Genomic DNA, 13618 nt, shown 5'->3' on the forward strand with positions numbered 1-13618 from the left:
GACTTAGGCGGAAAGGCGTGAGAGGAGCTTCTGGGTCCTTGGAAATGTTTCACATCTTGACCTTGGTCAGTGCTTCTCAGCTGGGGGCAGCTCTGACCCCCAGGGGATATCTGGCAACGTCCGGAGACATTCTGGGCTGCAGGAGGAGGGGCGCTGCCGGCATCCAGCGGTGGGAGTCGGGGGTGCTGCTGAACACGCTGCCACGCACAGAGCAGCCCGGAATCCTCTGAACTGTCCGGCCGCGGATGTCCGAAGTATCGAGAGGAGGAGCCCTGGTCTGGTGGCTGCTTATTACACAGGGGAATTTGTGATAGTCACAAAGCTCTGCACCTACGATTTGTGGACGAGACTGGCCTGATGTTTCCCCCGGGGTGTGCTGGAGCCCAGGCACACTTGGAAGCACATCTCTTCCCAATTCCACAGTCAGGGATGGCATGTTGGTAGCGTGACTTCAATCATGGTGGGAGTATTTACACCAAGAAAATTGGCAAACACTACCAGTCAGGGCTCCTTTCTTTCTGGAGACTTTGTTGTTAAGACATTTACCCTCATCCCACTGGTTATATCTTAAAGAAGAAGAAGAAGAAAACAAGGTGCCTGGGCCCCACCCACTGCAATTCTGATTTAATTGGGATGTCCCTGGCATCGGGTTCTTTCTTTTTTTTAACACCTTAGGCAAGTGGAGTATGTGGCCAGAGTTGAGAACCCCTGCTCTAGGGGGAAGTGAGGAGGGGATTCTGCAGGGAGGTGATATTTAAATTGACACCTGCTGGCTGTCAGCAAGGCAAGAGGACAAGACGTTCCAGGCAGAGGGAACGGCATGTGCAAAGGCCCGGCAGTGCAGATGGAGCTGCCATTGGTCACACGTCCTACCCATGGTCCTTAAACACCTGCTTAAGAGTCCCCTGGAGCGCTGCTTGAAAATGCAGACTCCTGGACACAGCGTTTCCGGGCCAGGTCCAGGAATCTGCATTCTTAAACTCCACAAGTGATCTGCTCCACGCTAAAGGCCACTGCAGGGGAGGAAGTGAAGGAAACTGAGTGTGCCCTGAGCAGAGAGAGGGGCAGAGGCAGAAGACGAAGTTGGAGAGGAAGGCCAGGCCATGGAGAGACTCGTACCACTGAGCTTCTCCCACCTCCACCTCCCGTGCTGAGCTGCTCCTGGGGTCATGTCAGCGGGTCTACGGCAGGGCCTGAGCCTCTGCTTGTCTCATAGACTCCCAGTAATGCCGCTGCTGCTGGTTGGGGACCGTGCTTTGAGTGGCGGAGCTGTGCCCGTGTGTCAGTTGTGGAGGTTTTATTCTAAGGGCGTTGTAGTCGCCGATGGGTTTTAAGTAGAGAAGGGACTTGATGAGGTGTCAGTTTCCAGACTCCCCTCTGGCTGCCGCTGCAGAGGCCAAGCACGACCTTGGGGATCCCAGTAGGCGGCGGTTGCTACTAGGTGCCCAGGGTGGAGGCCCGGGGAGGACGAGGCGGGCCTGCTGCCTCCCGCTCAGGCCTGCCCTGATTCCCTGCTCAAGACAGCCCAGCCCCCGCGCAGCCCACAGTAGCTGGGGATCCAAGTTCTGCCCTCACCTCCCCCAGGAAATCACGCTGAGGGATGCAAGACCTTCCCTAGGCTCAGGTCCATCCCACCCCCTCGGTCAGTCCCTGGAAGATAAAACCCCGTGCCGTCTACCGGGCCCATCTGCGGCACTCTCAGTAGGTACGTGATGTAGGTACGTGATGCACAAGAGAACAGACAACTTGACCCAGGTTAGCATAGCTCGCTGGAAAATCGCTAACCGATCTAAGCCAAGCAGCCTTGAAAATCCACTCCTAAATCCCAGCAAAGGCAAAGGGGATGGAGCTGAGTACTGGAGAGCGAGTTTGCCCTGAGTAACTATACCACATCCTCCACCGGACCACACACAATTTTCCATCAGGCACAGAATTCTCGGACTTTAGCTAAAGGGTTTTGTTTTTCCCCAGCAAAGCTCAGAGTGTATTTATCAAACATCCTTGGTGGGCTCAGCTCAGGCCTGGCTCGTGGCACGTGCTGGACAAACTCAGGCCCTCTGAGCACACTGGGTGTGGGTTCTGTGCTTGAGCCGGTCCTTGTGCACAGGGAGCACACGCGTCTCTTTGGAAGCACAGGCGCATGCGTGTGGCCCATTTAGGGAAGGACTGGACGAGCAGCTGTTTGTGATCCTATCATCGTGCTCTGAGTCTCTTGGAGCAGTGGGCTCAACCGTGACTGCACACACAGGAAGCCCTAAGCATGACTGGTGTCTGGACTCCACCCTAGAGATTCCGACCTACTGGGACATTAGGATGTTTAGAAGTGCCTCAAGGGACACTGGTGTCCAGCCATGGGTGGAAGGTTCTGGCACAGGGGCAGGAAGGGTGAGAGCGGCGGGTGGAAGAAATCAGGGAGGACTTTATGGGGGAGGAGGACCTGCATGGGATCATGCAGCATCTTGGACATGCAGTCAGAGACCTGGTTTCATATCCAAGTCCTCTCCACTTACGAGCCGTGTCATCAGGGTAGTCATTTGACCTCTGGTAGCATCTTTCCTCACCTATAATGTGGAGATGGTAATACCTACCGTTCAGAGATATCTGAAAATGTCTGTGTGGTCTGCGTGATAGCACTTAGCACCGTGCCAGACCAGGGGCACCAACAAAGGAAGCCCGTTGCTGGAGTTACCTTTGTCCTGACGCGCGCCTCCCCGTAATGTTCGGAAGCACCCAGTGAGGAGGCGCTTTACCCAGACTCAGAGCTCTGACAAGTCCTGCTATAAAGAGGCCCAGCATTTCCCAAACACATGTGACCTCAATGATGCCATAGCGCACTTTCCTCAGCTAACACCTGTTAACCCCCTGCACAAGCATTGTTCCTCTAGGCGGTGGAGATGCTGCAAGGGGCGGGGTGGGGGGTTAGCCCAGAGCGGTGGGGTGCTACAGACAGGAGGGACGTGCAGACTCCAGGGGACTAGCATCTGGGGTTTGGGATCCCTTTGAAGGGTGTTCCCAGGTGGAGGGCAGAAGCTGAGCTTTCTCACCCAGCAGGGATGGGGCCGCAGAGGTGGGGCCTGGGCCTTGCCCCGAGGATATTAGGGGGAGGGGGACAGTTAGACCACAGGAAGCAACTAGAAGCAAAATCGCTAGTAGGTCTCATAGGTGCGTCCGGAAGGTGGCCAGGGAAGGCATCTTGGTGGAGGTGAACACCAGGGGCCTTATGGGTCTTGTGTAGAGGTTAACATCACTTACTCGTTCCACAAACGTGTCGACTGCCTGCTATGTGCTGGGACTACAGCACGTGCCTTGATGACAGGCAGCCCGGTTTGGATGCCATCCCCACCTCTCCCTGTCTGGAGGCCTTGAGGGAGCCTGTCTCCTCGCTGGTGGGGAGGGATACAGTAGCACCAGCTCATCGCACCGCTGTGGGGTTCCGGGGACACTTAGCCGCGTGCAGCCTGGCGCTTGGAAGCAGCCACTAGATGGCAGCTCACGGCTTCTGTGACCCGCCCCCAGGGCCCGCACTCACGCCCCTCTCCACCTCTCCCCCAGCCGCGACAATTCCCCCAGCCTGAAGGAGATCCGGAACGGCTGCCAGCAGCCCTGCGACCGGAAGCCCACCTTACCTCTGCGCCTTCTGCACCCCAGCCCGGACCTGGTGTCTCAGGAAGCCACGCTGTCCGAGGCGCGGCTCAAGTCGGTGGTCGTGGCCTCCAGCGAGATCCACGTGGAGGTGGAGCCCGCCAGCACTGCCAAGCCGGCGCTGACGGCCAGCGTGGGCAACGACAGCGAGCCCAACCTCATCGACTGCCTCATGGTCAGCCCCGCCTGCAGCACCATGAGCATCGAGCTGGGCCCCCAGGCCGACCGCACGCTCGGCTGCTACGTGGAGATCCTCAAGCTGCTGTGAGTGTCCCCCGGCCTGCCTGGTGCCCTCGGGTTGGGGAGGGGGCTTGCCGCTGGCTGGAGGCGTGCAAGGGTGGGCGTGCTGAGTGCGGGTGCACAGGATGCAGAGGTAGGGTGCGAGGGCACTTGTTTCGGGGTGTGTGCGTGCAGGGCTGTGTGTGTACGTGCATGCTCGAGGATCTGGACACGTGTAGGGTACAGGCACAAGCATGACGTCTACACCTGTGTCCATGAGTTTGAGAATGTGTGAGTGTGTACGCCTGCCAGGATGTGCTTCAGCGCTCGGGGCCCGAGTATGTCTTGCGTGTGTGGACACCTCTGCGTGTTGTGTAGGGTGTGGGCTCGTTCTGAATCTGCAGTTGTCCTTGTGTGAGTATAAGTGGCTTTGGATGTATGAGGGCATAACAGCATGTGGGTGATTGCCCGAGTTTCTGTGTGTTGTGTGTGTCTGTGTGTCTACATATAGGAGTTGGATATGGGAGGGATGTGGATTTCTCTATAGGGGCAGTATGTGTGTTTCGACTGCCTGTGAGTGTACGTGCACACGTGTAGGTGTGTCCGGGTGCTTGTGCTGCTTCTGTGCATGAGTGGCTCTGAGTGCAACACGTGGGTATGAGCATTTGTGCACAAGAGCTGGAGTGTGTGTGTTCTCTGTGTATGTGTGCAGATATGCCCATGAGCCAGCATGTGGGTGTGTTTCTGTGTCACACGATCCATGTACGCTTCGCGTATGTGGTGCGTACTGGCCGTCGGGTTCCAGCAGCTGTCCCCATGCAGCCTCATCCGCCGGGCGGGGGAGGGAGCATGGCATGCGGATCAGGCTCCACGCGCCTGGCTGGTGGGAGGAGTTCTAAGCAGGAGCCGGAGACCAGTCTGCTCTGAGTGGTGCTTCTGAGCTGGGTGCTTTGGACTGTGCCTGCCCCTCCCCGAGCCTCAGTTGTGTGACTCTAGAATGGAGGGGGTCTTAGTCTTTGACCCCCAAGGGTCTTTCCAGTTCCACCATTCACACCCCAGACCCGTCTCGGACTATGTGCGCCTGGGGGGGCCTTGCTGTCCACTCCCTTCCGCCCCGCGCTGAGCTCTGCAGTTCTGTGGACCAGCCGGGCCGGGAGAACCCAGCAGACGCCTCCCCCACTTGCTCCCACCAGCTCTGTCCTTCAGAACAGGACTTGGCGCCACTTGCAGGGCTGGGCATTGCCCGGCGCAGTGGGTGGTGGCACGTGGGCTTTTCCGAGGGGTTGGGGGCATGACGGCATGGTCGCGTCTGACCGATGCCCGGCGCTTATCTAATGTCAGGGCACCAGGGCCCCTCGATCTGGGGGGGCCTGCCTCCTGGGGCTCGTCAGTGTTGCCGGGGTCACACTGAGTCCCTGCGTCGTTGTTGCTCGTCTCTGCGGCGTTCGTTCTGCTCTCATGAACGGGGTGCTGCCCGGAGTGTGCTCGTGGTCCGGAGGGTGGAGGCTACCTGCCGGTTGCCTGGTGAGCTGGTGAATGAGAGCTGCCTAGGGGTGCCCCTGTTCACGCTCTAAAAGCGAGGCCTGTGGTGTCTGTGGAGGTGAGCACGTGTGTGCACACACAGGCGTACACGTTACGCAGTGGCTTCTCGCGATTGGAGGTGACTCTGGTTGCAGCATCCCCAAACTCTTCCTCTGCCCTTGCGTTGGCCCCGGAGAGGAGAAGGGGAGGCCTCCCTTGGTTCCGGCAGCCAAGGCCAGCTGAGGGCACGACCGCGATTAGCGATATCCCCACCCGAAGCAGATTCAAAATTCTGCTCAGAGAGCATCTCCGAGAACACGTCTCAGTCTCTTTAAGGCTGGAGGAGTCCCCGCTTTCTCCCAGGGTGGCGGCCAGCCCTCTGAGGGACCAGCCAGCCGCGGCCCACATCTCCTTCTCATCTGGCCGGGCCCGGCTCTCCTCCTGCGGCCCCTGACTCCGGCTGTTTTCCGCAGACACCTGGAACTCCCAGACCTTCTGCCAGTTCGGGCCCTGACTCATTCTTCTCATTAAGCACTAAGGATTTGAGTTTCATCATGCAGTTGACACACATTTTTTTTCCTTCTTCATAAACATGCTCATGAATGAGGACTCTGTTCTTCCTGATCTGCTTCCAGACCTCCTGCCTGCCCGCATTGCCCAGCTGCCAGGTCATGGGTGGGGGTCAGGGGGCCCGTCAGAGGCTGCCTGCTGGGCGCTGGGCGGCGTTCCTGACCACTGCTCAGGGTAGCACGTCCCGCCCCACCCGGAGATCTCCACGAAGCAGGGTTTGTACGTCCAGAAGCCTTTTTCACCTTGGGGGAGCGCAGAGCGCGATGTGGGCCTGATCACTTCTTTCCCTAGCAGCTTTCCTTTTCTAACCCTGCTGCCTGCTTGACTCACTGGCCCACTGGAGGGCCTCACATGTGTCAAACCCGCAAAACCCCAGCAGCTCAAAGTGCTCCAAAGCATGATACGTTGGAAAAAGCACAGATTCAGAGCCAGACTGCCGGGTTCAGGGCCCAGGGGTGTCAGTGTTAGCTTGTGACCTTGCACTGGTTACCCACCCTCTCTGAGTCGAGCTGCCCCCAGCCATCAGAGGGCATGGCTTCGGGCCCCAGCACAGAGCAGGTATCTTGCAGGCATGGACACTGGGCAGATGGGAGTTACTACACTTTCTGACTACAACTGTGTTTCCTCTATTTTAAGGTACCATTGGGAGTAAGACACATCATCGATTTAATAACAGCACTTTGAGAGGGGAAAAAAAAAGAAAAAAACCCACGAATGTGGCATTCAGTGCAGACTCAGTTTGCAGGAAGCGTGCATCTGAGAACTGAGGAAATGCGGCCATAGGACTTAGTCTGCTGTGTAACTGCAGGCAGTGTTCTTGGCTTCTCTGGGCCTGAGTTTTCTCATCTCTAAAATGGGTGTCTTCCTCAGAGGGGCTATTGGGAGAATTTAGGACTTGGTGAGAGTGGACTGCTGTTTTCAGTAGGACGGCTCCCCAGATGAGAGTAGTGTGTAAAGAATGGAAGGACAGAGGCTCTAATGTGGAATTGAGGGGTCCTATCAGTGCATTGTGGGGGCCAAAGAAGCCATGCTTAGAGCCTGGGCCCAGCCTGGCAGACCGCGTCCACAGGAACAGGCGGGCACCACTCCATCCCGAGAGAGTGGACAGGGGCCCTGATTAGTTGTGTTCCCATCAGAGGGCCCTCAAATAGTTAGAATTTAACACCATTGGAAAGTAACGTAAACTGCAAAACGTTCCCTGGAGACTCAGAAAAGGAAAACTATTCCCAGCACAGGTCAAGGCTGACTCTGAGATCATCACCCTGTGAGGCCCAAGCTGGGTGGTACGATGGAAAGAATGTGGACTTTGGGAGCTGGACAGAGCACGTTTGGCCTATAGTTGTTCGGATTCCAGCTCTTAACCTCCTGGGCACGTGTGTGTGGTTCACACTTTTGTTTACCCACTTATTTATGCATTCTTTCACCAAACACTTACAGCACACCCAGGTGGGCCAGGTTCTGTGCTAAATGCTGGGGACCCAACGCCCCCTGCTCTCATTCCCTCTGAATCTGAGTAGCACCAAGTTCTGAAAGCAGCGACATTGCCTGCCCGGTGGGATGGAGCGTGGGAATCTCCTGGCACACGTGTGGCCACAGGCAAAGGGATGCCCTTCCGTCCAGGAAGAGAAAAGAGCCGCCATCGTGAGGGAGAGCTGGGAGATGGGCACATCCACTGTTTTCTGATCAGCTCGAATCTGGCTACTTGTTACTTTTGCAAACACATGGATTTTAAAAGAGGCCTCGTTGGGCTGGAGGTCAGCTGGAAGACGCCTCACCCCTCGGGGCCTTCAGGGAAAATGCAGATGGACTTGGGGTTGTCCTCGTGACCGGGAAGCACGATAGTGACTAGAATGTAGAAGGCAGGCGCCGGGGACATCGCCCAGGACCTCCCTGCTCCGTGAAGGACTGGCACAGCCAGATAGCGCAGCTCTGCTGAGCGGAAACGCCCGGAGTTCAGTGCAGGGAAGGGGGACTGTCTGGGGGCTTGGAGACCCTGGCGGACAAGGAGTGGCTGGAATAGCCTCCAACAGGCGGAGAGATGGAGAAGGAGGTTGCAGGCGACCGCGCGGCCAGGATGAAGCCCGTGGGTGTGGCTGGGGAGTCTGATGAGGCTCTGGGGTGGGGTGGACTGGAGCCCAGTCAGCATCTCTGCCCTCACGCGGGTCCTCAGGCCCCAGACACCACCGCTGCCAGCCGTTCCTCCAGGTCAGCTCACCGTCTGCCAGCCGCTGTCTTCCCAGTGGGACTCGGGGGCGGGAGCTGGCTGCCCGGGGGCGGGGGTGGAAGGACCACCTCACCTCCTTGGTTGAATGTCAGCCAGACTGGGGTCCAATCTTCCCCCCCACCGTTCAACTGATCATATGATTTCAGACAATGAGTCCGCCTCTCTGGGCCTCGGTTTCCCAGTTGTGAAATAAGGATAGGGACGCCTGTCAGTGCGTGCTGGCTCTCAGGGCTGCCTCGAGAATTCAGTGAATTCGTGTGTGCCACGCGTTCGCCACACCACCTGGCACCCTGCAGGCTTGCGGCAAGGACAGGTACCCCCATCCCCACGGTCAGCATCTCCGTGCTTGGGCTTCCGGTGAGGGTTTTAGATGAGGTCTGCAGAGCAGCAGAAATACGTGTGTGTGTGTGTGTGTAGTGTATGTATGCGTATAGATGGACTGATCAGTTTGGAAAATTTCAGATGCAGATTCCTGGGGCTTGTGGCCACTCTGTAGAACCCGGACACTCCCTAGAGCATTTGAGGCCAGTGGATCTGCCTACAGCCCTGGAAGGTCCCTGGTGGGATGACGAGGCAGAGAAGGGGGGTTTGCCCAGGTCCCCAGCTTCAGAGATAAAGGCCACTCACTTCTCACCTTGGATTTTAATCCCTGGGCCAGCTAGTTGCCTTTGGAGGGAGCAGATACTTGTGCGTGTGATGGCAGGAGCAAAGCAGAATGAGCTGTGTCCCTGACACACCCTCCTGGCGCCCTGGGCTGCATTAAGTGCCTCGCTCATGGTCTTCTAGAAAGGCCATGGACCTCCCCTTGGTCTCCCAGGCCTCGCTGTGCCTAGCTCACCCCCAGGGGCCCCTTTGAGGACCCCACCAGTGCCCCACCCCAGGGAGCCGCACACGGCATTCTCCAGGCTGTGGCCGTGACAGAGCCAGGGTTCAGGTTGGGCGCTGCGGCACACAGCCGTCAGGGCCAGGCCTGCCCGTCCCAGACCCGTGTGCTGGGGGCTTCGGCTTCTCGGAGGCTTGCTTGGCCCCCCGTGCCCTCAGGCTGGTGTGTTCTCCCCATGCCATGCAGAAGATTCCGTGAAATCGGGGAAAGGGTCTGCTTGGAGGAAGCACCTTGTCCACGGGACAGCTCCGAGCTCTGGTCTAACAGCACCTGTCAAGCTGGGTTACAATTCTACCAAGTGTGCATTGTCTCTGCCGGGCCAAGGCGGCCGCCCCAAATCCCCGGAACCACTCTGCCCTCATTTCCCACGTCCACCCCTCACCGGCCCAGCTTGTCTCTGGTGTTACCTATGCGCACCACCACCACCACCACCCCCGCCGCCCCCGCTCCCCTCCCAAGCAAGAGAATGGAAGTCCTCAGCCATGTAGGCTCTAAACCGCTCGTGGAGAGCAGCCCGAGGCCAGAGGGCTGGATTTCTTGCTCACGGAGCCTCGTTCAAGTCCAGCTTCTCCCCTCATGAGCTCTGTGATCTTCAGCAGGTGTCCTGACCTCTCTGGGCCTCCATTTCTCATCTGTAAATGGGGGTTATAGGATTAAATGTGTGCTGCTTGACACCTGAGGCCCATCAGAGGCCCTCGGGTTGCTTAAGGCACCTGGTTCACTCTCCCCTTCCTCCCTGAGCCCAGGAAGGCCTGGCTCTCCTGTCCTTCCTGCAGGTGGGCTCAGGCCTCTCACAGCCCGGCCTGCAGCTCTCCCTTCCACCCCAGGTCAGCCTGGCCTGCCAGCCCTGAGGCCAGCACTGCTCTCAGGATGCTCCTGACAGGCGCTCTGCTGGCCACAGGGATCCCACGCCCATCCCTTGGGCCTGGCCAGGCCCCGGGCTCCTAGCTTCCCAGTCTCTGCCCAACACACCCACCATGTACGCTAAAATGGTCAGACCGGACATTTGGAGTAAGTCCAGGGGCCAGCTGCAAACTTGTAGCTGGGCAGGGCCCAGGCCAGGAAGGAAGTCCGTCTGCCTCTGCCTCTGCCTCTTCCTTCACCCCTGCGTCCTCCCCCTGGTCCTGCGTGAGCTGCCATGACAGAGCCTTCAGGAGGCCGAGCTCCAGGCTGGGGAGACACTTTCACCTAGACCCCTGCCCCAACCTCCCACCGAGCTTAGCACCTGGACCCGGTGACACAACGCTGTTCATTGATCACCTCCCCTTCCTCCGGAGTGAGCCATGGTCGGGGCTGTGTCTGTCCGGGAGCCCAGCAGGTGCCTACACACCGGGCGCGGCCACAGCTCCTCTGACACCCACTCTGATTATGGGTGATTTAAACACTCCGTAGAGATTCCTGTATTTAATGGCATTTCTACATTGAACATATTTTTTTAAAGCAAAAGAAAAATGAGTATGTGCCCCTTTTGAGAAAGGGAACAGGGCCTGCCTCTGCAGGTGGAAACAGGGGCCACGAGATGTGTTGTTCACTGGGCAGGAGCACAGACACGGGAGCCAGGCTGCTGGGGTCAAACCCCCAGCTCTTACCGACTGTGTGGCCTTGGGCCAGTGCCTGTCTTCACCGAGACTCAGTTTCCTTGGCTGTAGAATGGGGATGGCGGGTGCATCCAGCTCACCAGGTCTCTGGGAGGAACACAGGGGCTGATCCATGTGTGTGCCTGGAAGGGCCCCTGGCTCGAGACAGGTGCTGTCTACAGTGTTTGCTCCTATTGCTTTTAGATTTTTCTGGAAACCATAAGTCAGTCAGTGACAGGTGGGAGGGAAAGAGGGAAGGGGTTTAGAGGGAAGACAAGCCAGCTGTAAAAATCACTGACCGCAGGTATGAGGTCGAAAGGGGTCTGTCTCCACGTCCTGATCTGGGCTCCCTGTGCCCATCCACCCTTGGGCAGCATAAAGCACACACCCAGCCTCGGGCACTGGAGTCCGAGGACCTGGCTGTGAATCCTTGCTCTGAGCGTCCTAGCTGCTTGAACTCAGGAGGCACGAGGGGCCTCGCTTTCTCACCTGTAGGGCAGGTGCGATACTCTTGTCCTCAAGTGCCTGTTCTGAGGACTAAGTGAGCTGGGCTGTGCCCACTGCCTGGCCTGGTCAGTGCTTAGTAACCCTCAGCTGGCAACACTGTCAGAACTTATCTCAGGCCACAGGCTTTTCTGGGAATTCTTTTCGGTGTGTCCGGAGGCTTTCCTCGGAACACTCCAGGGTGTGAGCTGGATTCTGAAGGCTGCCACTTTATCATCACTTTATTTGGAGGAAGGAGGGGTGGGAACAGTTCCTACGCCGGGGTTATCTAAACTGTGCATTGTTGGTGAGGGCGAATTATTTGTTCTGGGGGGTGAGAAGATCTTCCTCTTTTTTGGAATGAAGTAGAGACAGACATACAGATATAGTGTACTTAGAGAGCAATTAAGGAAAATGTTGAAAAAGCTCCTTGGGGCGGCGGGGGGCAGAGGGGTCCAACTGAATGAAAAGAAGGTTGAAAAACAGCGAATTCTGGGACTTCCCTGGTGGTCCCGTGGTTAGGACTCCACGCTTCCACCGCAGGGGGCACAGGTTCGATCCCTGGCTGGGGAACTAAGATCGCACAAGCCGCACGGCAGTGCCAACAAAACAAAGCAAAACAAACAACAGCGAATTCTATACATCAGGGAGCCCCGGGCCCACAGGACCACAAATTAGGTCTGGGGTCCGGGGCCGTCCTCTGCTTAGGCCAGGTTCCAGCACGAACCAAGGGGCTTAAACAACAGAAGTGTATTTTCTCACCGTTCTGGAGGCTGGAACTGTGGAATCAGGGTGTGGGTAGTGTTGGTTGTGTCTGAGGCCCTCTCTGCTCGGCTCACAGGTGGTCATCCCTGTGTGTGTGTCTGTGTCCTGATCTCCACTTACGAGGACACCAGTCCGGTTGGGTTAGGACCCACCCCAATGACCTCGTTTTACCTGTCACCTCTTCCTGGGCTCGGGTCCTGGGGTTAGGACTTCAGCGTACGAATCTGAGGGGGATACGTTTCAGCCCATGACAGCCCTCCGTGCTCTGGAAGATAGAAGGAACGAGGGTCTGGGAACCTGGGTGTGGTGGCAAGGAGGAGGAATCCGGGGAGCTGGGTGACTAGCCCTTCGGCGGCCACGGGGGAAGTCTCCAGAGAGGCTTACAGGCCTCGCGACCACGCTGCAGACACCAGCTGCTTGTCCCTCGGGGCCCCTGGGAGCCGAGGTCGCCAGACTCTCGCCGCATCTTTGACCCTGTGTGATAACACACCATTAACCGCCCCTCGTCTAGACCAGCCCTGACCGTCGGCCCCTCTCGTTCCAGGTCTGACTATGATGACTGGAGACCGTCTCTGGCCAGCTTGCTTCAGCCCATTCCATTCCCCAAAGAGTAAGTCCCACACACGTCCCCAGCACCCTCCGGCCCTGAAAGGACAACCTCCGTCGGCCACCCCGGCCTTAGCAGGGGGACCAATCAGGTCACGGGACGCACCGGGGGACACCACAGACGACAGCGGGAGATGGAGATGGAGGTGTTGGTCCTCAGCAGTGGGACCCCGAGGAGGCTCACTCCCACCCCCGAAAATGGGGAAATCACGTGCTTGCATGGCTAGATGGCTTCACTGAGCTAAGAGTACAAAAGCCCTCCGTACCAGCCCCCATGCGGTCACGTCAGCGGTGTTTATTGTGCGTCAGATGGGCGTAGGAAAACCTGCCTCTCCTGTCTCCCGAGGGCCAGAGTAAAACTCCAGAATGGCTTTGCGTGCTGCGCGGCCACATGCTGAAAGCTCCCTTCGTACCCCCATTACGAGGCTTAGCTCACGCCCCACAGTGAGCTGGGCCAGGAACGGACCCTTCCGTCTCTCCGGCCCTTATCCCAGTATTGAATTTATTGCGGGGAAAATAGGGAGAAAACTCTCTGGTGGATAATGGCCTGAGGAGAAGGCTTTGTCTAAATCACCAGGCCCTAAAATGCCTGCAGGCCTGTTTTGATAGCTGTGAAGAAGCCGGGCCCCAGGAGGCAGCCCCGGGCTCTCTCCGGAGGAGCTCTGTGTTTATGAAATGCGGCCCTCTGAGGGGCCATTACACTCAGTAATTACGCCATTTGCCGGGCCCGGCTGGTCCCTGGAGCCCCCCAGGATTTGAGACTGGAGAAATCCGACTCCCGAGAGTAGTGGCGTCATCGGCTGCAGTCGCTGTTCCCACAGCTGCGGGGATACACCTGACGGTGGGCCCATGAGGCGACTGGCCCTGAGAAGGGTCCCCGGTTGCCACTCGGATGAGTGGTGGTAATTAGCGCAGCCACGCCTTAGTGGTGGAACAGTTCACAAGCACACCTGGGTCCCTGGCGCCCACGTGCAGACGTGCTCACGTGCACCCCCCGGAGCGCCGCTTCTGCTTACTCTGAAGGCTGGTGCTCATGACTAGGTGCTACCGTCATCCCCATTTTACATTAGAATTACCCTCCTTTTCAAGTAAGCAGGGGCCCGGGGAGCTCAGCCCATTCCCGTTCCT

General features: G+C 57.9%; 1 protein-coding gene across 2 annotated transcripts in view; it reads left to right on the forward strand.

The window, feature by feature from the left end:
- Positions 1 to 13618, forward strand: part of CMIP (c-Maf inducing protein) — a 234789-nt gene that overhangs the window by 207599 nt on the left and 13572 nt on the right. For both annotated transcript variants that reach the window (XM_060000022.1, XM_060000023.1), the window contains exons 10-11: positions 3553 to 3906; positions 12429 to 12494. In XM_060000022.1, the coding sequence (XP_059856005.1) occupies positions 3553 to 3906; positions 12429 to 12494 (420 nt within the window). The remainder of the gene's footprint in view (positions 1 to 3552; positions 3907 to 12428; positions 12495 to 13618) is intronic.

Source organism: Delphinus delphis, chromosome 20 (assembly GCF_949987515.2).
Source record: "Delphinus delphis chromosome 20, mDelDel1.2, whole genome shotgun sequence".
Lineage (NCBI taxonomy): Eukaryota > Metazoa > Chordata > Mammalia > Artiodactyla > Delphinidae > Delphinus > Delphinus delphis.